A 25,337-nucleotide genomic window follows, 5' to 3' on the forward strand; every position below is an offset into this window, starting at 1 on the left:
ATAGTGTGGCGGGGTGGGCGTGGTCCCGCGAGGTCTGTAGCGGGAGAGAGAGGGCGGAGCCGAGCGGTCGGTAAGTAGGTCAAGTGCAAATGACGAACACCTGTCTCTGATTGCAGTAATTGGCGTGGAGAGACCGCATATAAGCGGCTGCTGGGAGAGAGATGGGAGAGAGAGTTGGACTGGAACTTGCCGCGTGAGCTGCCAAAACAGAGGAGAGTGACTGTGCTGAACCAGAGTGATCAACTAAAGAAGAAAAGAGTGAACCATTGTCTATTGATACGCCCTCGTGCGTTATTTATGTTTGTTTATGAGAAAGATTGTTTAATAAAGTTGCAAGTCCCAGTCACGCCGACCCCGCCTTCTTCCTTCCTGCCCGAGAGATCTACGAACCGCGTTACACTGGTGCCGAAACCCGGGAAGGAAGAAGAGAGCCGCCGCCATGCAGACCCCGCCAAAGACGCCGCTTGCGGACCTGGTTTCATCGCTCGCCGGTCTTCACCAACAGACCCATGACGATCTGCTGGCCGTGAGGGCCGAACAGGACAAGCGTTTTGAGGCCCTCATTCGTGCCCAGCATGAAGACCGCGAGCTGTTCCGGAGCTGGATGGCCCGGGAGATTCCGGCCACCCCCCCGTCTACATCCGACTCGGCCGCCACCATCCACCTCTCGAAGATGGGCTCCGAGGATGATCCGGAGGCATTCATCGACCTCTTCGAGAGGTCTGCCGAGTCCCGGGGGTGGCCCCGGTCGGACTGGCCAATGCGGCTCCTGCCGCTGTTGTCAGGAGAAGCGCAGGTAGCCGCACACCAACTGCCAGTCCAGAATCTCCTGGACTACGAAGACCTGAAGCGCGCCATCCTGCAGCGGGTCGGCCGGAGCCCAGAGCAACAGCGGCAGCGCTTTCGGAGCCTGACCCTCGGCGAATCCGGCCGACCCTTCACCTTCGCGCACCAGCTCCGGGACTCGTGCCGCAAGTGGCTGATGGCCGGCGGAGGCGACGTCGAGGGAATCATCGACCGTGTGGTACTGGAGCAGTTCATCGCGCGGCTTCCCCAGAAGACCGCGCAGTGGGTCCAGTGCCACCGCCCGACGTCGCTGTCCCAGGCCATCCAGTTGGCGGAGGACCACATGGTGGCGTGCCACGGGGTCGGCGAGCCCCTTCCTTCGGCTTCTCTCTCTCTCTCTCTCTCTCTTCTCCTCCCCCCCCTCTTCTCTCCAAGCCTGTCCCTCTTCCCAGGTCGCGCAGCGGGCTCCTGCCCAGGCCAGCACCGAGGTGGAGGACAGGGCTGCCCGCGGAGATTCCGGCAGCCCCCCGACCAGCAGCTAGAGGAGGGGGAGCGACCAGCGACCTGTTCCCCACCACATCCGCATCGGCGCTCTCTCCGCGCCAATTTGGGGAACCGCTGCCAGCCACTAGAGTGGCGGGGAAGTCTGGGCCGGCTTGTTGGCGTTGTGGGGACCCCGGGCATTTTATCGATCGGTGTCCGGTGATGGAGGTGGGGACATTGATCCGGGTCCCCGATGCGCCGCAAACTGCCCCCGATCAAGCTGGCCTGTACCAGATACCCGTGAGTATCAAGGGGGGTACTTATCAAGCTCTGGTGGATTCAGGTTGTAACCAGACCTCCATCCATCAAAGCTTGATTCAACCTAAGGCGTTGGTTAACGGCCGCATGGTTAAGGTACGGTGTGTGCACGGGGAAGTGGTGAACTATCCGTTGTTGCCCGTGGATATTCAATTTCGGGGTAAAACACATAGTGTTGAGGTTGCAGTTAACCCGCACCTCCGGCATCCACTAATTTTGGGTACCAATTGGCCAGCATTTAATAAACTATTGGGGCACTTGTGTGTGGATGCCTCTTGGGGAAAGTGTAAAAAAAGGAAAGAGACGGTTACTCAGTTGGGAGAGGTGGATTCGGGACCTCTGGGTGCTCTTCCGGGGGAACAGAGCGGTCTCGAGCTACCCACCCTCACAGACCGCGATGATTTTCCCCTGGAGCAGTCCCAGGATGAGTCGCTTAAACATGCGTTTAGTCAGGTCCGTTCCATCGACGGCCATCTCCTCCACCCTGACCAACCGCTCTCTTATCCTTATTTTTCTGTTATAAAAGATAGGTTGTATCGGGTGACCCAAGACGCTCAGACAAAACAAGATACAACCCAGTTGTTAGTGCCTAAAAGCCGTCAGGAAATGCTTTTCCAGGCGGCTCACGCGAATCCCATGGCCGGGCATTTAGGAACAGCGGCTACACTTAACCGTCTAATGGCCCGGTTTTTCTGGCCGGGCATTCACGAGAATGTACGCAGGTGGTGTGCGTCTTGTCGTGAATGTCAGTTGGTGAATCCACCGGCCACCCCAAAAGCACCATTGTGCCCGCTCCCTTTGATGCAGGTCCCCTTCGAACGAATTGGCATGGACCTCATCGGGCCATTAGAACGGTCAGCACGTGGGCATCGCTTTGCATTGGTTCTGGTGGACTATGCAACGCGATACCCGGAGGCAGTTCCGCTCCGCACTATTTCGGCGAAAAGTGTGGCGAGCGCACTGTTTTCCTTAATCTCCCGGGTGGGAATCCCGAAAGAGATTCTCACCGATCAGGGCACGGCGTTCATGTCACGAACGATTCGCGAACTGTATGAATTATTGGGCATTAAATCGGTTCGCACCAGCGTCTATCACCCACAAACAGATGGTCTGGTGGAACGATTTAATCGCACGTTGAAATCCATGATTCGTAAGTTCGTTCACGAGGACGCCAAAAATTGGGATAGGTGGTTAGAGCCTCTGTTGTTCGCTGTTCGCGAGGTCCCGCAGGCCTCCACGGGGTTTTCCCCCTTCGAGCTTCTCTATGGACGCCAGCCTCGGGGGGTGCTGGATGTCCTTAGGGAGGCTTGGGAGGACGGACCTTCAGCGAGCAAAAATGAAATTCAGTATGTCCTGGACCTGAGAACAAAACTCCACACTTTGGGGCGGCTGTCAATGGAGAATTTGTTACAGGCTCAGGACAGACAACGACAGCTCTACAACAGAGGCACTAGACTGCGTCAATTTTCACCGGGAGATAAAGTCCTTGTATTACTCCCTACGTCGAGTTCTAAATTACTCGCGAAGTGGCAAGGGCCCTTTGAGGTCACACGGCGAGTTGGCGAGCTCAACTATGAGGTTGTGCGGTCAGATAGGGACGGGGCACGTCAAATCTACCACCTCAACCTCCTAAAAAAATGGTCTGAGGCGGAGTCAGTGATGCTTGCGACGGTAGTGAGTGGAGAGGAGGATCTCGGGCCGGTGGCGGTCCAAAAGCCTCAATCTATCGCCCTGGCCTCGGGAGGAGACCACCTCTCGCCCTCGCAGCTCACTGACGTAAGTCGTTTACAAGCAGAATTTGCTGACGTGTTCTCGCCCCTACCCGGCCGGACCGACCTCATTCAGCACCACGTTGAGACGGAGCCGGGCGTGGTTGTTCGCAGCCGGCCTTATCGCTTACCTGAACACAAGAAAAAAGTCGTTCAGGCAGAATTAGAAGCTATGCTAGACATGGGGGTAATAGAAGAGTCCAACAGTGACTGGGCGAGCCCGATTGTTTTAGTCCCTAAACCTGACGGCTCGGTCCGGTTCTGTGTGGACTACCGTAAGGTAAACGCGGTGTCAAAATTCGATGCTTATCCAATGCCAAGGGTTGACGAATTGCTTGATCGGCTAGGTACTGCTCGTTTTTATTCGACGCTGGACTTAACAAAGGGATATTGGCAGATCCCCTTGTCTCCCATATCCAAAGAAAAAACAGCTTTCACCACGCCGTTTGGATTACACCAATTTATCACCCTTCCTTTCGGCTTGTTCGGGGCTCCTGCGACCTTCCAGCGTCTGATGGACAGAATTCTCCGGCCGCATGCTGCATATGCCGCTGCCTATCTAGATGATATCATCATCTATAGTGCGGACTGGCAGCGTCATATGCAGCACTTGCGAGCTGTCCTGAAGACGTTGAGAAGGGCGGGGCTCACGGCCAACCCAAAGAAGTGTGCGATTGGGCGGGTGGAAGTAAGATATCTTGACACTTGGGACATGGGCAGGTGCGTCCCCAAATTGATAAGACCGCAGCTGTTGCGACCTGTCCGAGACCCAAGACCAAAAAGGAGGTTAGACAGTTCCTGGGGCTAGCGGGATATTACAGGAGGTTTGTGCCTAATTATTCGGAGCTCGCTAGCCCGCTGACTGATCTAACTAAAAAGGAGGTACCAGATACAGTTCAGTGGACGGAGCGGTAGCAGCAGGCTTTTACCCAGATAAAGGCTGCTCTATGTGGTGGACCGCTCCTACAGGCTCCTAACTTTTCTCTCCCTTTTTCCCTACAGACTGACGCCTCGGACAGGGGGTTGGGCGCAGTCCTGTCCCAGGAGGTGGAGGGTGAAGAGCGGCCGGTGCTGTACATCAGTCGCAAGCTCTCTAAGAGAGAGACGATGTACAGCACCATAGAGAAGGAGTGTTTGGCCATCAGGTGGGCCGTTCTCACCCTTCGCTATTACCTCCTCGGGCGGGAGTTCACCCTCTGTTCGGATCACGCCCCCTTGCAGTGGCTCCACCGCATGAAAGATACCAACGCGCGGATCACCCGTTGGTATCTGGCGTTACAACCCTTTAAGTTCAAGGTGGTCCACAGGCCGGGTGCTCAGATGGCTGTGGCTGACTTCCTCTCCAGGAGGGGGGGGGGGAGGCTGCAGGCCGGATGGCTCCCCGGCCTGAGACGGGCGGTGGGGGTATGTGGCGGGTTGGGCGTGGTCCCGCGAGGTCTGTAGCGGGAGAGAGAGGGCGGAGCCGAGCGGTCGGTAAGTAGGTCAAGTGCAAATGACGAACACCTGTCTCTGATTGCAGTAATTGGCGTGGAGAGACCGCATATAAGCGGCTGCTGGGAGAGAGATGGGAGAGAGAGTTGGACTGGGACTTGCCGCGTGAGCTGCCAAAACAGAGGAGAGTGACTGTGCTGAACCAGAGTGATCAACTAAAGAAGAAAAGAGTGAACCATTGTCTATTGATACGCCCTCGTGCGTTATTTATGTTTGTTTATGAGAAAGATTGTTTAATAAAGTTGCAAGTCCCAGTCACGCCAACCACGCCTTCTTCCTTCCTGCCCGAGAGATCTACGAACCGCGTTACAGATAGAAAATACGGTTTGTACGGTATAAAAACCATTACGCCTATGGAATGTCCCCACATTTCACAAATCCCCCCCTGTGTGTGTGTGATAGGTAGGTGTAGGGGTAGGGGCAGTGTGTGTGCGTGTGTGCGTGTGTGCGTGTGCGTGTGCGTGTGCGTGTGCATGTGCGTGTGTGTGTGTGTGTGTGTGTGTGTGTGTGTGTGTGAGAGAGAGAGAGATAGAGTGAGTGTGTGTCTATCTGTCTGTCTACTCACTCGCTTCAAACTTTATGGTCCAGCTTTCTCAAGCCAACTTCAAAGTTTGTTTACAAAAAAAATGAAGGTGGTGGTGGTTCATCTTACCCCGGGGGCATCTTACCCAGACTTACACAATCAGTTTCAAATACTTGAAATGCAATTATTCACTAGTTCAACACTTAATTTTAATTGTGACCAATGGCAAAGGCCAGAAGATGCAATGCTACAGTATAAATGATGTGACTTGAGCTAAACAGTGAACTGTAATCTCACTGTAACTGTACAGTATAATGATACTAACTGTAGTTTGTCCAGCTGTGATTGTGGGTTCATCAGTAGATCACTGAGGTTTCTCACTCCAGAGTCTCCTAGTTTATTCCCGCTCAGGTCCAGCTCTCTCAGGTGTGATGGGTTTGATTTCAGAGCTGAAGTCACAGCAGAACAACCTTCACCTGTCATATCACAGAAGCTTAACCTACATTAGGAGAAATGAGAAAAACAAACTCTTTATTCTGTTTCATTCAAATATCAAAACACAATTTCTTTCTTGTGTGTGAATGTGACTGACCTCAATCTCTCCAGTTTACAGTGTGAATCCTTCAGTACGGCACATAAGGGCTTCACTCCTGTGTTTTCTAGTTTATTCCTGCTCAGGTCCAGCTCTCTCAGGTGTGATGGGTTTGATTTCAGAGCTGAAGTCAGGATGAGACACTGTTTCTCTGTAATACTGCAGACACTCAGACTGAAGACAGAAAGAGAAAATGACTCAGATCTGTGATGATCATCTTAATGAAGAGCTACAGCATATAGTCTGTCATTTAGTCTATAGTTTCCCTTTTTTTCTTATTCATATTTTAATTTATGTGTAATGCACTTTGAGTTGCTAGTAGATAAATTAGCCTTTCATCAAAGATTATTCTTCTGAGACTAAGTTTCTGACTGTATCTCCTCCTAGAGCTTTAAAGCCACAACCACCAAACTCGGCTCAGACCTTCAGATCCGACTCACGGTTTTCCTAAAAATGACGATTTAAGAATTAAAAATCCCATTGACTTTCATTGACGGAATGTTCAGATGAGCCAAGACTATTCAAACTCCAACTGTCAAAATTCAAAATCTGACAGTTGGAGAGGCTCATCAGACTCCATTAACTGCCATTCTACAGTGTGTGTGTGTGTGTGTGTGTGTGTGTGTGTGTGTGTGTGTGTGTGTGTGTGTGTGTGTGTGTGTGTGTGTGTGTGTGAGAGAGTGAGAGAGATGGGTAGGTTTAGGGGCAGGGGCAGTGTGTGCGTGCGTGTGTGTGTTTGTGATGGGTAGGTTTAGGGGCAGGGGCAGGGGCTGGGGCTGTGTGTGTGTGTGTGTGTGTGTGTGTGTGTGTGTGTGTGTGTGTGTGTGTGTGTGTGTGTGTGTGTGTGTGTGTGTGTGTGTGTGTGTGTGTGTGTGTGTGTGTGTGTGTGTGTGTGTGTGTGTGTGTGTGTGTGTGTGTGTGTGTGTGTGTGTGTGTGTGTGTGTGTGTGTGTGTGTGTGGGATAGGTTTAGGGGCAGGGGCAGTGTAAGGGGATAGAAATTACGGTTTGTATGGTATAAAAACCATTACGCCTGTGGAATGTCCCCACATATCACAAAACCCCCCTGTGTGTGTGTGTGTGTGAGAGAGAGAGAGATAGAGTGAGAGTGTGTGTGTATCTGTCTGTCTACTCACTCGCCTCAAACTTTATGGTCCAGCTTTCTCAAGCCAACTTCAAAGTTTGTTTACAAAAATAATGAAGTGTGGTTCATCTTACCCCGGGGGCTTCTTACCCAGACTTACACAATCAGTTTCAAATACTTGAAATGCAATTATTCACTAGTTCAACACTTAATTTTAACTGTGACCAATGGCAAAGGCCAGAAGATGCAATGCTACAGTATAACTTGAGCTAAACAGTGAACTGTAATCTCACTGTAACTGTACAGTATAATGATACTAACTGTAGTTTCTCCAGCTGTGATTGTGGGTTCATCAGTAGATCACTGAGGTTTCTCACTCCAGAGTCTCCTAGTTTATTCCTGCTCAGGTCCAGCTCTCTCAGGTGTGATGGGTTTGATTTCAGAGCTGAAGTCACAGCAGAACAACCTTCATCTGTCACATCACAGCCTCTTAACCTACATTAGGAGAAATGAGAAAAACAAACTCTTTATTCTGTTTCATTCAAATATCAAAACACTTTTCCTTTCTTGTGTGTGAATGTGACTGACCTCAATCTCTCCAGTTTACAGTATGAATCCTTCAGTGCGTCACATAAGGGCTTCACTCCTGTGTTTTCTAGTGTATTCCAGCTCAGGTCCAGCTCTCTCAGGTGTGATGGGTTTGATTTCAGAGCTGAAGTCAGGATGAGACACTGTTTCTCTGTAATACTGCATCCACTCAGACTGAAGACGGAAAGAGAAAATGACTCAGATCTGTGATGATCATCTTATTGAAGAGCTACAGCATATAGTCTGTCATTTAGTCTATAGTTTCCATATTCAGCTTGTAAACGTGTCACACTTGTTCTGTTTGCTGGAAACTGTTGTTTCTTCTTTCATTTTTTAAACCATTCTGTTTTAATCTCTGTTGTTTATTGTAGCAGCAGATGCAGATCTCATGATATTTCTGCAGAACAACATGTAGGGTAAGATGGGGAAGATGCCCCCCTTCAGAACAATGTGGATTTACTGTTAAACTGTAACATATTTAAAGAGAAGTTTAGCATGTGCAGGATATGATGATGCATCAGCTCAATAAACTCTTACAGAATGTGTTGTGGTGAACATCAGTTAGGATGGCATTCCAGACACCAGTTTATATCCTTCTCTCTAAAAGCTGACTTTAACCACCAAACTCATTCCTAAGGTTTAGGCAAGAGCTGCGATAAAAGATCCTTCAGGACCTCCTGGATGCAGCAGCAAAAGAGAGGCCACAGAGATCTATCTAAATCCATTCATACACATGTTTGCAGGCCTTACATTTATATAAACTGCAACACATCCACTTCATCTTCATACAAAGCACAGTATATGTTAATGGTTATTGACTATAAACACAACAGTCCACGGGAGAGATCCATTAACTGATAAACAAATGCGTGGACGATGATTTAACCGTTTATTATCATGTTTGGTCTCTAAATAAATGCTTAGGCATCGTATGGAACAGATAATCACCATTTGCCAGAACCATTAGGTGGTTTCCATAAGAAGCTTTCCCATACAATTCTCTTCCATTGCTCCTCTCTGTTCAACAGCATTGCATTTAACCATTCTGTGTTCACATCATTTATTGGGTTTATTGGTTCATTCAGTACTTTTCTTTTTGGTTATTAGTAACTATCCTTTAGAAGTGCATGTTCATTACTACAATTAATAATCGTTGAAGTATTTACTCTTGCATATCTATTGTTAATACATTTAATTCATTTTATTACACTGTGTCTTCATTGTGTTGATGGTCAAAGACTCTACTAGTTGTCCAGACTCGCAAATCCTTCAGATAAATCCGCTGACCAACTCCCTCTAGTTTACAGTAATTCTGAATGACTGAACAACTCTTTTGGGAGTGTTCTTATATTGTTAAGAGAGTATTCTTAGCTGGTGACCCGTATCAAAAGCGGGAAGTGGTCATCTGATACACTCATAACCACACCTTAAGTGATATGTGATCTAAAAATGCTACAGTATAAATGATGTAACGTGAACTAAACAGTGAACTGTAATCACACTGTAACTGTACAGTATAATGATACTAACTGTAGTTTCTCCAGCTGTGATTGTGGGTTTATCAGTAGATCACTGAGGTTTCTCACTCCAGAGTCTCCTAGTTTATTCCAGCTCAGGTCCAGCTCTCTCAGGTGTGATGGGTTTGATTTCAGAGCTGAAGTCACAGCAGAACAACCTTCATCTGTCAAATCACAGCGCCTTAACCTACATTAGGAGAAATGAGAAAAACAAACTTTAAAAAAAAAAATACTCACAAAGTATGCAAAAAAAATCAACTCACCCTCGAAAACAGATCACAGAGACTCATCGTAACACCAAATACATTAAAATGCGACTAAATCATCAATAGACTTATAATACAAAAAATCAACCATAACTTGATTTCACCAAGTTGGAAAACAATGCTACTAAGTTCTGATTTATATTTTATATAAAGATTTACCAATACTTGAGAAAAGGATGACACACAAAGATGCACCACTTTCAATGAAAGGGGAGGTAATCCCTTCAACATTTATAGACAAAAACAAACAAAGAAAAGAGTCTTTGGGATTAAGAACACAGGAGCCTACACAATGTCAAGCATCTGTTTATGATTTCCTGGCATGATCATAAATTATGCTCCCATAGTCCAAATGGGACCAGATCAATATCACACCATGGCACAAGCTGATTAGCCTCTGCTGATCCCACAGCCAATGAGATTGCTTGCTCAACATTTAAATAGTCTGGTTCATTGGTAGCAGTAGGCTGAGTTCCACCTCCCTCTGCTAAACCTGCCTAAATCTGCTACAGGATTTATGAATATCTATTTGTGAAGTAGCAGCAGCATACAGTGCATCCGGAAAGTATTCACAGCGCTTCATTTTTTCCACATTTTGTTATGTTATGGCCTTATTCCAAAATGGATTAAATTCACTATTTTACTCAAAATTCTACAAACAATACCCCATAATGACAATGCGGAAGAAGTTTGTTTGAAATCTTTGAAATCTTTTGAAATATAAATTAACATATACATAAGTACAGCCTTTGACATGCATATCAAAATTGAGCTTGCAGTCAGACTTGATGTCACAGAGACGAACTCTGTGATTCCCTCCTCTGGCCATCGGAGGGAACCATCTCCCGAAAACTAACTCACACTTACACTGATGCACAACATTCCCCACAAGCCTTTGCCTTGCACTGATTACATCCCCAGCTGACACTCATTACCAGACTCTTTAAATACCCACTCTCCATTCAGCTCTTAGCAAAGTCTTGTATTACCTTGGTGAACATTTCTGAGCATTATCTCCTTGTCTGACTACCTGTTACTGATCCTGCTGTTATCCGCTCTCGACCCATTGCTGCCGGCCTTTGACCCTTGCCTGTTACACCGTTCTGTGTGTGATATCTGCCTGCCCTGACCTCTTGCCAGTTTTCGACTTACCATACTGCCTGTCTCTGTTATCCCTGTCTGCTACCGTTTGACCCTGCCTGTACGACTACGTTCTTACTAATAAAGCATGCAAATGGATCCCTGCCCAAAAATAGGTGTGCCAAGCTTGTAGCATCATACTCAAAAGACTTGAGGCTGTAATTGGTGCCAAAGGTGCTTCAACAAAGTATTGAGCTGAAAAAAGTAAAGTAAAGGCTGTGTATACTTCAGTACATGTGAAATTTTTTTTTTCTATTGTATTTTATACATTTACAAAGATTTCAAACATAACAACATTTTGGGTCTATACTATTTTGCACATTGTCTGTATATTTTTTTATTTTTATTATCTGTGTCTTGTCACTTTCATTCTGTGCACTGTGGAGCTTCTGTCACTACAAGAAATTCCTAGTATGTGTAAACATACCTGGCAATAAAGCTCATTCTGATTCTTCTAATTATTATTTCACATTGGCATTATTGGGTATTGTTTGTAAAATTTTGAGGAAAATTAAGGAATTTAATACATTTTGGAATAAGGCTGTAACTTAACAAAATTTGAAAAAGGTGAATCGCTGTGGATACGTTCCGGATGCACTGTATTTTACATGCTCACAGCAGTGTTTCTGTGTATCTATTAGCAGTAGCAAGTACAAACGTCTCGGTTCCTGAAGGAGGGAACGGAGACGTACGTCGGACGTACCGACGAATTGGGATCACTTCTGGGAGCCCCTATCAGCTTCGAGCTATCTAGAACCGGCCAATGAACAATTGGCGTGCGAGATTTGCATCTCGCGCTCCGCCCCGCGCCGCGGGTATAAACAGGAAGCGAGAGCGAATGCACGCTGTTTTTCACTGAGGAGCCACACGTAGTGGCTCGACCTGCAGTGATGGTACAGCAACTGTGGCGACGGGACGTACGTCTCCGTTCCCTCCTTCAGGGAACGAGGGTTACCATACGTAACCGAGACGTTCCCATTCAGTCGGTCACGTTCGACGTACGTCGGACGTACCGACGAATTGGGATCCCCTATGGAAAACGCCATAGTTACTACCACTTCCAGCGCCCAGCGATGAGCCCCACAGACCCCGATCTGATGCGGGCGGGAAGGTTCACGCAGGGAGAGTCAAAGCTGCTGTTCCGCAAGACCCATTCAGCTGACTGTATTGGATAACGCTGGGAAAGCGTGCCTGAGAAGGCAGCTGCGGAAGCCACATCATGCCCAGAGGGAGTTAACATGTGGAGAATAACGTATGGGCTGGCCGAGGGCAGCACAACATACGGAAGTCCCAGGGGTGGCCCCGGCCAATTAGGAGGGAGACAACACGTACCTGGGACGGCAGAGGAACTCTGCCGAGGGAAAGACACGGGCTCGCCGTAGGGAGCCGTACCGTGGAAGAATACACATATGGGACCGCCGTGGGGGTCACTACATACGGAACCCAGCCTAACACAAGTTCCACCAATGCATACGAGTGTTAGACCTGGCGTCGAACGCTCCGCCACGTCCGACTGCCGCGGGTTGTGGAGGACTCAACAGGGTTCGCCGTTCCGGGGAACTCGACTGGAGCAGAAAGCGCACGCATCCGTCTACCATAGGGGAGGGAATGGCGCAGCAAGCCGACACTAGAACGGGTACTTCGGTGTTACTGACTATGGGAAGTGAGCACACAGGAAGACACCGGCTCTACACGGAGGCTATAGAATCTAGCGAACGTGTTAGGTGTCGCCCAGCCCGCAGCTCTACAGATATCTGTCAGCGAGGCGCCACGAGCCAGCGCCCAGGAAGAGGCAACACCCCTAGTGGAGTGGGCTCTTAACCCGAGCGGGCAGGGCACGTCTTGGGACTGATAAGCCAAGACGATGGCATCCACTATCCAGTGGGCCATCCTCTGCTTGGAGACAGCCTTTCCCTTCTGCTGTCCTCCGTAACAGACGAAGAGCTGCTCTGAGGTCCTGAAGCTTTGCGTTCTATCCACGTAAGTCCGGAGAGCACGGACGGGACAGAGAAAAGCTAGGGCTGGGTCTGCCTCCTCCGAAGGCAGCGCCTGCAGGCTCACCACTTGGTCCCGGAAGGGAGTAGTGGGAACCTTGGGCACATATCCAGGCCGGGGTCTCATGATCACATGAGAGTTACCGGGCCCGAATTCCAGGCACGATTCGTCGACCGAAAATGCCTGCAGGTCCCCTACCCTCTTGATGGAGGCCAACGCAATCAGGAGTATAGTCTTTAACGACAGTATTTTCAACTCAGCTGACTGCAGAGGCTCAAAGGGTTCTCTCTGTAGTGCAGTTAGCACCAGAGCTAAGTCCCAAGAGGGTATAGAGGGAGGACGAGGAGGATTTAATCTCCTCGCTCCCCTAAGGAACCTGACGATCAGATCGTGCTTACCTAGAGATTTTCCATCTACGAGCTCATGATTAGCGGCGATAGCGGCGACATAGACCTTGAGGGTGGAGGGAGACAGCCTTCGCTCCAACCCATCCTGTAGAAAGGTAAGCACAGAAACGATCGAACATCTTCGGGGGTCTTCTCGGCGAGAAGAGCACCAGTCGACGAACAGGTTCCACTTCAACGCATAGAGGCGCCTCGTAGAGGGGGCTCTAGCGGAAGTGATGGTGTCAACTACCGCTTGCGGTAGGTCACCTAGAACCTCCGCGTCCCGTCCAGGGACCAAACATGGAGTTTCCAGAGGTCCGGACGCGGGTGCCATAGGGTGCCCCGTCTCTGAGTCAGGAGGTCCTGTCTCAGAGGAATGGGCCAGGGAGGTGCTGTCGCGAGGAGCACTAGTTCCGGGAACCAAGTCCGGTTGGGCCAATACGGAGCGACCAACAGGACCTGCTCCTCGTCCTCCCTGACTTTGCACAGTGTCTGCGCAAGAAGGCTCACTGGGGGAAACGCATACTTGCGTTCTTCCCGGGGCCAGCTGTGGGCCAGGGCATCCGACCCGAGGGTCCCCTCGGTCAAGGAATAAAACCACTGACAGTGGGTCGTCTCTGGGGAGGCAAACAGGTCTACCTGTGCGGCCCCGAAACGACTCCAGATTAGCTGGACCGCCTGGGGATGGAGTCGCCATTCTCCCGGAAGTACCTGCTGACGTGACAGCTCGTCGGCCGCACGATTGAGCAGGCCCGGAATGTGAACGGCACGAAGCGACCTCAGATGCTTCTGACTCCATAAGAGGAGATGGCGGGCGAGTTGCGACATGCGACGGGAGCGTAGACCACCCTGTTTGTTGATGTACGCTACGGCCGCAGTGTTGTCCGTCCGGACCAGAACGTGCTTGCCTCTGAGCGGAACTTTGAAGCGGCTGAGTGCAAGACGAACTGCTAACAACTCGAGGCAATTGATATGCCATTGCAGTTGAGGCCCCGTCCACAGACCCGAAACTGCAAGCCCGTTGTACGTGGCACCCCAACCCGTGGATGAGGCATCCGTGGAGACAACGGAGTGCCTGGACACTTGTTCTAGGGGAACTCCCGCCCGGAGAAACAGAGGGTCCGACCACGGGCCGAAGGTTTGGCGGCACCTCGGAGTCACTTGGACGCGGAGGGAACCGCTGTGCCACGCCCATCTCGGGACTCGATCGTGTAGCCAGCGTTGAAGCGGTCTCATATGAAGCAATCCGAGCGGGGTTACTGCGGCTGCGGATGCCATATGCCCCAGGAGCCTCTGAAAATGTTTCAGTGGAACCGCTGTCCTGCCTCTGAACGAATTCAGGCAGTTCAACACCGACTGGACGCGCTCCTCGGTGAGGCGCGCAGTCATGGCGACCGAGTCTATCTCCATACCGAGAAAAGAGATCCTCTGCGTGGGGCAGAGTTTGCTCTTCTCCCAGTTGACCCGAAGTCCCAACTGGCTGAGGTGACTGAGCACCTTGTCCCTGTGTTCGCACAACTGCTCTCGCGACTGGGCAAGGATCAGCCAGTCGTCGAGGTAGTTGAGGATGCGAACGCCATGCTCTATCATGGGAGCAATGGCCGCCTCCGCAACCTTCGTAAAGACGCGGGGCGACAGGGACAGGCCGAAGGGTAAGACGCGGTACTGATATGCCCGTCCCTCGAACGCGAAGCGCAGAAAGGGCCGGTGTCGAGGAAGAATCGAGACATGAAAGTACGCGTCCTTCAGGTCTATCGCTGCAAACCAATCTCGGGGACGGATGCACCTGAAGATGCGCCTCTGCGTTAACATCGTGAACGGCAGCCTGTGAAGGGACCGGTTCAGGAATCGCAGATCCAAGATCGGTCGTAACCCGCCGCCTTTCTTGGGTACAATGAAGTAGGGGCTGTAGAACCCGGACCTCATATCGGCTTGAGGGACCGGCTCTATCGCGTCCTTCGCCAGTAGGACAGCGATCTCCGCCCTGAGCACGGGGGCGTTCGCCTCCACTACAGTCGTGAAGTGAACGCCCCTGAACTTGGGGGGACGCCGGGCGAACTGAATCGCATAGCCGAGTCTGATGGTACGGATGAGCCACCGAGACGGGCTGGGAAGCGCTAGCCAGGCTCCCAGACTCCGAGCAAGGGGGACCATCGGCACCACAGACGTACCCGCAGCGGGGCAGCGAGGCGGAACGCAGGGATCCGGCACGGACGGCATGGGAGCGGCCCGAAGCGGGATCTGAGTGTGCTGTGCAACACTTACCTGCATCCGCGGAGGGGACGTGCGAGTGTGGGGAGGCCGCTTGTGTGCGTCCCGACAGCCGGCGTCCCCTGCTGGCGAAGGGAGAGGTACTTGAGGGTGGCGAGGCATGGGAGCGTCGACCACCGCCAAGCGCGCTCTCTTGGCACCCAGAGATATTGGAAACTGCTCTTTTATTGATGTTTTGGGTGCCGCTGGCACTGGGGCCAGCGGCGGAACAGACAAACAAAAGATTCTCCCCCGGCCCTCCTCCGGGGGAAGGAGTGGTGCTGCAGCCATCTCCCTCCGAGCAGTTTCCTCCATCTCTGGGTGGCCCGTCTCAGGGTCGCTTGCGACGACGCTTGCCACCTGGCTTGGCAGCGGCCTGAGCGGGCTGGACATCCTTCCCACGGCCGGCCCCACGCCGTCGGCTGGTGGAAGGCTGCTGCGGTGCCTTGGCGGGGGCGGAGGCGGCGGCGGGTGGACGTCCTCGGCGACGAGTAGTCGGAGGCGCTGCCGCCGGCGGCGGGGTGGAGGCAGCAGCGGGCCGCCGGGGCAGGATGTGCTTGATCGCCTCCGTCTGCTTCTGGGCGGCCGAGAACTGCTGGGCGAAGCTCTCGACCGCGTCGCCGAACAACCCAGCTGACGAGATGGGGGAGTCCAGGAACCGATGTTTATCGGTCTCCCTCATATCAGCCAGGTTGAGCCAGAGATGACGCTCCTGGACCACAAGCGTGGACATCGCCTGACCGATGGAACGGGCGGTGACTTTCGTCGCCCGGAGGGCGAGGTCCGTCGCCGTCCGGAGCTCCCGGAGGAGCTCTGGGTCAGGCCTACCCTCGTGCATGTCAAGGAGCGCTTGGGCCTGGTGGACCTGAAGCAGCGCCATGCCATGCAAGGCGGACGCAGCCTGCCCGCAGGCCTTGTAAGCCTTCCCAGTCAGACTGGAAGAGAACTTACAGGCCCGGGACGGGAGACGCGGGTCACCGCGCCAGTTAGAGGCGGTCGCCGGACACAGTTGCATCGCGACGGCGCGCTCCACTGGCGGGATCCCCACGTAACCCTTGGCTGGTCCGCCGTCGAGAGTAGTGAGGGGGGAGGAGTCACTCGGCCGGTTTCTGGCAGAAAAAGGTGCCTTCCACGACCTCGTGAGCTCCTCATGCACCTCCGGGAAGAAAGGTGTCGGGGCGGGACGCTGAGAACCAGCGCGACCCACCCCGAGGAACCAATCGTCCAACCTAGAGGGTTCGGGACACGGTGGAGGGTTCCACTCGAGCCCAACCCTTTCGGCGGCCCGGGAAAGCATAGCAGCCATCTCAGGGTCCGGTGCAGCCAATGCCACTCTCCCAGAGGGAGGCAGTACGACTGAACCTTCATCCCCCGAGGACTGAAACTCCCCCTCCGATTCAGCGATTGACATCTGTTCATCTGCTGGAGCTCCAAAAGTCACCACTGGTCTCCCGTGGGAGGGTCCAGCGGGTTCTCCTGGAGGCTCTACCGGCTGCGGAGCAGAGGGAATAGGGGCCTGCGGAGATTGACTCGGCGGGTTTGCCCTAAACGTGATCCTCAGATCACCCTGGCCATCCAAAGAAGCAGGTCCACCCGGGTTAGGGGCAGCCCTGGTTCGTGGGATGGGTAAGGGGACTCCCCCAGCCCGGAGGTAGGAGAGTCTCGATCTAAGCTCCGCGATAGTCATGTTCCCGCAGTGGGAACATGAACTATCCACAAACGCCGCCTCAACGTGCTGTATGCCCAAACACGTGAGACAGCGATTGTGACCGTCAGCAGGGGACAGGGAACGACCGCATCCAGAAACGCACGGGTGGTAAGACATCCTGAAAAGGACGGCACGTCACCCGTGAACTCTTTTTGTGAGGAAACGCTCTTGTGCTGAAGCACTCAGGGGGAAACGCGACAGCGCACGGGATTGTTGTGCAGCCCGTGCCTGTACTCAGCAGGAAAAACGCCCAACCAGACCAACAGGATTTGCTGTTGCTGTTAAAACAGCAGTTTTTCTCTGCTTGCAGAGGCAGCCGATGAGTCAGCGCGGATCCCGCTGGAATGTGCCGTCTCTCCAACACGCGTTTCCTGGATTCTCCGGTCTTCTAAATAAAGCTTGCTGATAGCAGCGATAAACTCAAGCAGTCTTGCGTTGAGAGTCCTCTTCATCTGCCGTGTGGCTCCGAAGTGAATGACAGCGTGCATTCGCTCTCGCTTCCTGTTTATACCCGCGGCGCGGGGCGGAGCGCGAGATGCAAATCTCGCACGCCAATTGTTCATTGGCCGGTTCTAGATAGCTCGAAGCTGATAGGGGCTCCCAGAAGTGATCCCAATTCGTCGGTACGTCCGACGTACGTCGAACGTGACCGACTGAATGGGAACTTGCTCTACAGCATCAGAAATAATCAACAGCAGCTGCGTAGCAGATCTAGTCTGCCAAGACCAAATAGTCAAGTCAAGTTTATTTCTATAGCGCTTTTAACAATGTAAACTGTTTCAAAGCAGCTTCACAGTGTTAAACAGGAAAATAATGCAACAGAATTTTATTCAGCCGTCTAGCCATTCTGGAGAAAACTGTGATGTCATCAGTTCATTTCAATTATCATACAGTGACAGTGTGGGCTTTAGATCAGTAATTAGATCAGTAATTTAGTTTACATGGTTAATTTAGTTTAATAATTAGATTTATTTGGATATTTAGTTGAAAAATTGTGTCCCCAACTGAGCAAGCCAAGCCAGAGGCAACAGTGGCAAGGAAACCAAAACCCCATCAGGTGACCTAAAGTAGAAAAATAAACCTTGGGAGACACCAGGCTCAGTCGGGGTGCCAGTTCTCCTCTGGCCAATTAACAAACAGCGTATGATTATTATTCTGGCAACTTTACAGGTCAGGTCATAATAGATTGGAATATTCGAAAGATCGGAGGCAACACGCCGGAAACGGGTTTATTGAGGATGACATATCGATTTCCTGTAGCTCAAACAGTGGCGTGGCACTAGCAACGCCAAGGTCATGGGTTCGATTCCCAGGGAAAGCAAGAACTGACAAAATGTAAAATGTGTACCTTGAATGCAATGCAAAGTCGCTTTGGATAAAAGCGTCTGCCAAATGCATAAATGTACTGTAAATGTAATTTAACAATTATTAAATAGGAATATTCGAAATATCAGAGTCATCACACTGGAAACGGGTTTATTGAGGATGATGTGTCGATGAAATAATTATTAAATAGGAATAATCGAAAAGCGGAGTCATCACGCCGGAGACGGGTTTACTGAGGATAACATATCGATTTGACAATTATTAAATAAGATTATTCGAACAATCGGAGTCATCACGCCGGAGACGGGTTTATTGAGGATGCCGTGTCTCTGAGGCAATTTCAGGAGGCCAATTGACACAGTCTCTGCAGACACTTCAGGGTCATGCGTTAGTCATGTCTGGGCGCAGGTCCACCATCTGATCTGGACACGGACTGGATCCGGCTGACTGCAGTAAACCTCGGGATAAACAGAGAGACTATCATTAGCGTAGATGCCATTCTTCTGATGATGTAACAAGTACATCAGGTGTTATGGGAAGTGTTCCCAGTTCCGGCTGACCAAGCTACTGCAGCCTAACAATCATTTAATTGAAAAAGTGTTTTATGTGTATGCCACAGTAAAGAGATGTGTTTTTAGTCTAGATTTAAACTGACAGAGTGTGTCCGCTTCCCGTACAATGCTAGGAAGACTATTCCAGAGTTTAGGTGATAAATAGGAAAAGGATCGACCACCTGCAGTTGATTTTGATATTCTCGGTATTATTAACTGGCCAGAATTTTGAGACCGCAGTAGACGTGATGGAGTATAATGTGTTAAGAGCTTGCTCAAGTACTGGGGAGCTAAACCATTTAGTGCTTTGTAAGTAATAAGCAATATTTTCATTGTTTATTGCATAACAATGAAAACTAACGCCATGCTTCCTAATGATATTTCCCAGTGGTAGGATGTACAGGGTGAAGAGTAGCAGTCCTAGCACTGAGCCTTGTGGTACTCCATACTGAACTTGTGATCGGTGTGACATCTCTTCATTTACTACTACAAACTGATAACGGTCAGATAAGTATGATTTAAACCATGCCAATGCCGTTCCACTAATGCCAACATAATTTTCGAGTCTATTCAGAAGAATGTTCTGGTCGATAGTATTGAATGCAGCGCTAAGATCGAGTAACACTAATAGAGAGATACAGCCACGATCGGATGATAAGAGTAAATCATTTGTAACTCTAATGAGAGCAGTCTCAGTACTATGATACGGTCTAAATCCTGACTGGAAATCCTCACAGATGCCATTTATTTCTAAAAAGGAGCATAATTGTGAAGACACTGCCTTTTCAAGTATTTTTGACAGAAAGGGTAGATTTGAGATTGGCCTGTAATTGACTAATTCTGTAGGATCAAGTTGCGTTTTTTTAAGAAGTGGTTTAATAATCGCCAACTTAAAAGTTTTCGGTACATATCCTAATGTCAAAGATGAATTAATGATATTAAGAAGAGGATCTATGACCTCTGGTAGCATCTCTTTTAATAGCTTAGTCGGTATAAGGTCGAGCATACATGCTGTTGATTTTGATGATTTAACGAGTTTAGCCAATTCTTCTTCTCCTATAGCAGTGAATGAGTGGATTTTTTCCTCAGTGACACTACAATGCTCTGTCTGATGTGCTACTGTAGTAGACGGCTGCATGGTTAAAATTTTCTTCCTAATAGTGTCAATCTTACATGTAAAGAAGTTAATAAAGTCATTACTGCTGTGCTGTGTACAAACAAAAGTTGAAGCTTTATTTTTCGTTAATTTAGCCACTGTATCGAATAAATACCTGGGGTTGTGTTTGTTTTCTTCCAAGAGAGTCGAGAAATAAGCAGATCTAGTTTTGTTTTCTTCCAGCTGCGCTCCATTTTTCTGGCTGCTGTTTTAAGGGCCAGAGTGTGCTCGTTGTACCACGGCGTCGGACTATTTTCTTTAATCTTCTTTAAGCGCAGAGGGGCAACTATGTCTAAAGTACTGGAAAATAGAGAGTCAATAGTTTCTGTTGCAACATCGAGTTCCTCTAGGCTATCTGGGATGCTGAGGAGATGATACTGATTAGGAAGAGTATTTAAAAAGCAATCTTTAGTGGCGGCAGTGATTATCCTGCCATTTTTTAAATAAGGGGGTGGCTTTGCAACCTTAGCTAAATTAAGTATACATGATACTAGGTAATTCTTTGATAAAGTCTGTATTGTGCCCTGGTGGCCTGTATACAGTAGCTAGACTTCTGAGTAATACTGAAGATAAAAATACCAAAAAAATACATTGCCAAAATTACATTGCCAGATTTAAAAACATGCTAAAACCTATTCTGAGAGTTGTCATGATTGAAATATATTTAAAAGTAAAGAACATCTAAAAATGTCTTATATTGTACCACAACTTACCTCAGTATCTCCAATTTACACGTTATACTCTTCAATCCAGAGCCGAGTAGCTTCACTCCTGAATCTTGCAGATTATTATTGTTCATGTTCAGCTCTTTCAGATTGGTATCCGATCCAAGAACTGTAGCCAGAGCTGAACAGCTTTTGTCTGTTAATTTACAATCATTTAACCTACAAGACAAATACATTACACCACAGAATTAGGTGCAACATGTGTATATACTATTATAATAGTCTTAAATTACTACATTGTTTATTAATACATTGTTAGCTAACTGTGTATATGTACTATTCTGAAATCCATAACTTGGACAAAGTCTCTAATAATAAATCACTCTAAATTGTAATGCATGCATTTTCTGTAAAGCTGCTTTGAAACAATACGTATTGTGAAAAGTGCTATACAAATAAATGTGAATTGAATACTTTACATTATTTTATATATATATTTACATAAATAGTAACAATTAACGCAGCATCCATTTTTTCTGTCATCCTTTGGCTAGTGTTACATTTTATGATCACGCTCTCATTCATGCAAAAGCTTTTAAACAATTCAAGAGCGACAAGGAAAAAAAGAGTCTGGGAAATGTCCTGACACACACACACAACATACAGAAAGACGCACTCCAGTATCGAGTTCTCTTTCACGCTTGAACAAACAATAACACACAGAATTGTGCCAAAATGTCAGTTTTGTCAAGAATTCTCATAAGTGCTCAAATGATCTGAGATGCGCATTAGATCTGCGTCATGTTCAACAGTGGCTAATGCTGTCTGTCATTAAAGTTAATCAAAGAACAAAGGGAACAAAGCTAGAACAAAGCTGTAACAAAACTGTAGCTTTAATAATCATTAATCTAGATTTATAATTCATGCAGCTAAGACTGTAAAGTGTTTGATATTCAATTTCTGTATTTTTCCTACCTGTTAGAAAGGAAGGCCACAGGTAAATATGACATTTATAATAATGGATTTATGTGAAGATTGTTTTAAGTTCAATTAAATTAAACAATATTTTTTACAGCCTAATAAATGTTGAAATTGATAGCTTTCAATTATACTGTAATGTTGAATGTCAATCGTTAATGTTTAAAAAACTCATTTTCATAGAGACATCAGTGTTAGTATCAGTGATAAATATTAAAATATTAAAAACAGCAAAATATTAAAACTCTTCAAAAAGCAAAAATCGTAGGGTGAGCTACAGTGAATCAAAAATAATATAAAGGAAATGCTAGTTTTTGTCAGTGACATATTTGCTAGATAAAATGAAGCATGCTTGAATAATATTTTTGTTCAGATTTATAGCTCAGATGACAATGATACATTAGTCTTGAGGTAGAGATTCTGGGGGTTTAATGATTCTAGCATTGAAGTTATGGAAGATCATTTGTGCTTTATAGCAGAAGCCGAAGAGAACTATATAGTGGAACTTAGTTAAAATAACTAAACCAATGTGTTATATGACAACAACACTGTTGTGCTTCATCCTCTGCTAACTCAACCCTATAAAACGATACTCGGTTACTTAACGTAACCTTGGTTCTCTCTAGAAGAGGGAACGAGTATTGCGTAAGTTTCCTTACGCATCGGGAAAGTATTCTTTCTTCAAGATTTCTGAAAAACCCAAAATTATCCTTAATTTTGTAATATTGTCAACGCAGTGCGGCAGCCTGGCAGACCATAGCAGGCTATTCCAGCGTGCTATTGGCTGCTCTGCTGGCAACTGCAGCAGCCTATCGGTGAGCCCGCGTGACGTGGCGACCAATGAGGGCGCTTCGCGCCCACCTGGCATCATTTGCCTACAGGTGGGGCGTGGCCACGTGTATATAAGCGGGGCTCACGGCTGCATATTCGGTTTTCGTAGTTCTGAAGCGTAAAAGCCCGCGGGGCGCACGGCAAGGAACGCAATACTCGTTCCCTCTTCTAGAGAGAACCGAGGTTACGTTAAGTAACCGAGTATCGTTCTCTTACGAGAGGTTCTCTCGTATTGCGTAAGTTTCCTTACGCATCGGGAACACATTGTCAACGCCGTGCGCGCCTCGCGTACAGCATATGTATCCCAGGGAACCGGGGACCATAACACTGCTCGGGCAGGGTGGCCGGTAAGGAAAACGGGCCACCACATATACAGACACTTCATTCGAACTGACGGGTGGTTACAACAGGTGGTTACAACACCCTGTCCCATGAATGAGGGAACGGCACTTGCCGGTCTCCTTCAAATTCACCACACCTTGTCTCATGAATGAGGGAACGGCACCGCCGGTCGCCTTCAAACTCACAACAGCTTGTCTCGTAAATGAGGGAACGGCACCGCCGGTCTCCTTCAAATTCACATAAGCCTAGTACCGAACTTACTACCAGTATGTGAGCTATGTCTGCGCAGAATCACTGGGCAGAACCAACAGCCCTATTGAACTGATAACACTTTCGCCTGTAAGGCAGGAACTTCCAGATTGTAAAATCTCACGAACGTAGACGGGGAGGCCCAGGCTGCCGCCATACAGATATCGTGGATGGAAATCCCTCTGGCCCAAGCCCACGAAGAGGCCATGCCTCTAGTGGAGTGTGCTCTGACACCTAGCGGGCACTGCAGGTGTTTGGAAGCGTAAGCTGCTGCAATCGCGTCCACTATCCACCTGGACAGGGTCTGTTTCGAGGAGGCGAGACCTTTAGTGCGCCCTCCAAACGAAACAAATAGCTGCTCAGAACGCCTGAAGGCGGTGGAGCGTGTGACGTAAACCCTCAATGCCCTGACAGGGCAGAGGACATTGCCACCGTCCCCCTCGTCGGATGCTGGCAGAGCCGAGAGGGAGACAATCTGCGCCCTGAAGGGAGTGCCTATCGCTTTGGGGACATAACCATGCCTCGGCCTAAGAATGACCTTGGAGTCATTCGGGCCGAACTCCATACACGTCGGGCTCACTGAGAGCGCGTGTAGATCCCCCACGCGTTTTACTGAAGCCAGAGCTATCAGGAACGCGTTTTTTAGCGAAAGGAACCTTGGTTCCACAGTCTCGAGCGGTTCGAAAGGATGAGCCTTCAGGGCCTCTAGGACCAAGGCCAGATCCCATATAGGAACCGATGGGGGCCGCGGGGGATTCATCCGTCTGGCTCCTCTGAGGAAACGGATGATGAGCTCGTTCCTTCCTAGCGTGCTACCTAGCGTCGTCTGAGCGAACGTTGCTATAGCCGCTACATACACTTTGAGCGTGGAAGGGGACCTGCCCAGTTCCAAAAGCTCCTGGAGGAAGGAGAGCACCCGCTGGACCCCACATTGCTGTGGATCCAATCCCTTGGAAACACACCACTCAGTGAACACCGACCACTTAGAACTATATAACCGCCTCTTTGAGGGGGCTCTAGAGTGTGAAATCGTGTTCATAACCCCTTCGGGCAGGTCAACGGGTATCCGTTGGTCACCCATACATGCAGAGACCATCGCTCTGGATGGGGATGCCAAACTGACCCTCCTGCTTGAGAGAGGATGTCTGCTCTCAGCGGAACTGGCCAGGGGGGTGAGTGCGACAGCTTCACCAGCTCTGGGTACCAAATCTGGTTCTCCCAGCGCGGCGCTATAAGGAGCACCGGGCGGCGCGTCTCCCTGATTTTCGCTATGACCTTGGGCAATAGTGAAATCGGCGGGAAAGCATACAGCGGGAGGCTGGGACAAGGCTGGGACAGCGCATCCTCGCTTTTGGACAGAAACGTCGGGCAGCGGGCGTTCTCTTTTGTTGCAAAGAGGTCGAGCTCCGCTCTGCCGAATAGGCGCCATACCAGCTGGACTGTCTGAGGGTGCAGGGACCATTCGCCTGGGAGAATGAGGCCCCTGGACAGCTTGTCCGGGCCCACATTGAGGCGGCCCGGTACGTGCGCAGCTCTCAGCGAGCGCAGCGAGCAGGCGTTCTGTGAGATTGCCCAGACACCTGGACCTGACACCGCCCTGCCGGTTCACGTAGGACACCACCGTGGTATTGTCCGACCGGACCAACACGTGGTGTCCTCGTATAAGCGGGAGAAACTGCTTGAGCGCGTTCTCTACCGCTATCATCTCCAAACAGTTTATGTGTAGGAGTTTTTCTCCGCTCGACCAGAGGCCCGAGGCCGATCTGCCCTCGAAAACGGCGCCCCAACCCAAGGTGGAGGCGTCCGTCGAGATGACTTTGCGGTGTGAGATGGCTCCCATCGTCACTCCCCGCTGGTACCAGTCGGCTACTAACCAGGGCTCTAGGGCTGAAACGCAGCCCTGAGTCACTCTGATCCTGAAGCCTCCGGACGCCCAGGCTCTATGAGGCACTCGGGCGTTTAACCAGCATTGCAGTGGGCGCATGCGCATTAAGCCCAGCTGGAGCACAGCTGCAGCTGAGGCCATACGTCCCAGCATCCTCTGAAAGAGCTTGAGAGGTGCGATTTTGCCCGGCCGGAAGTACGCAGCCATGCGCCGAACTTGGCGCGCGCGTTGGGGTGACAGGCGGGCTGACATTGCCACAGTGTCCAGATTCAAACCCAGAAATGAGGTTGATTGCGTGGGCACTAATGAGCTCTTGGTCCAATTGACCGTGAGCCCCAGGCTGTCCAGATGGCTGAGCAGCATTGCCCTGTGGGCGAGGAGCTCGGCCTCTGACTGCGCCAGGATGAGCCAATCGTCCAGATAGTTCAATATTCGCATCCCTCGATTTCTCAGGGGAGCG

The 25,337-nt window shown here is 49.7% G+C and overlaps 1 protein-coding gene across 2 annotated transcripts in view; it reads right to left on the reverse strand.

The window, feature by feature from the left end:
- Nucleotides 1-25,337, reverse strand: part of LOC307139808 (uncharacterized protein) — a 59,459-nt gene that overhangs the window by 12,148 nt on the left and 21,974 nt on the right. For both annotated transcript variants that reach the window (XM_079838911.1, XM_079838912.1), the window contains 6 exons: nt 20,641-20,811; nt 9,163-9,336; nt 7,633-7,806; nt 7,366-7,539; nt 5,963-6,136; nt 5,696-5,869 (listed from right to left, as the gene is read on the reverse strand). In XM_079838911.1, the coding sequence (XP_079695037.1) occupies nt 5,696-5,869; nt 5,963-6,136; nt 7,366-7,539; nt 7,633-7,806; nt 9,163-9,336; nt 20,641-20,811 (1,041 nt within the window). The remainder of the gene's footprint in view (nt 1-5,695; nt 5,870-5,962; nt 6,137-7,365; nt 7,540-7,632; nt 7,807-9,162; nt 9,337-20,640; nt 20,812-25,337) is intronic.

The sequence above is a fragment of the Gobio gobio genome (genome assembly GCF_949357685.1).
Source record: "Gobio gobio genome assembly, chromosome: 16".
Lineage (NCBI taxonomy): Eukaryota > Metazoa > Chordata > Actinopteri > Cypriniformes > Gobionidae > Gobio > Gobio gobio.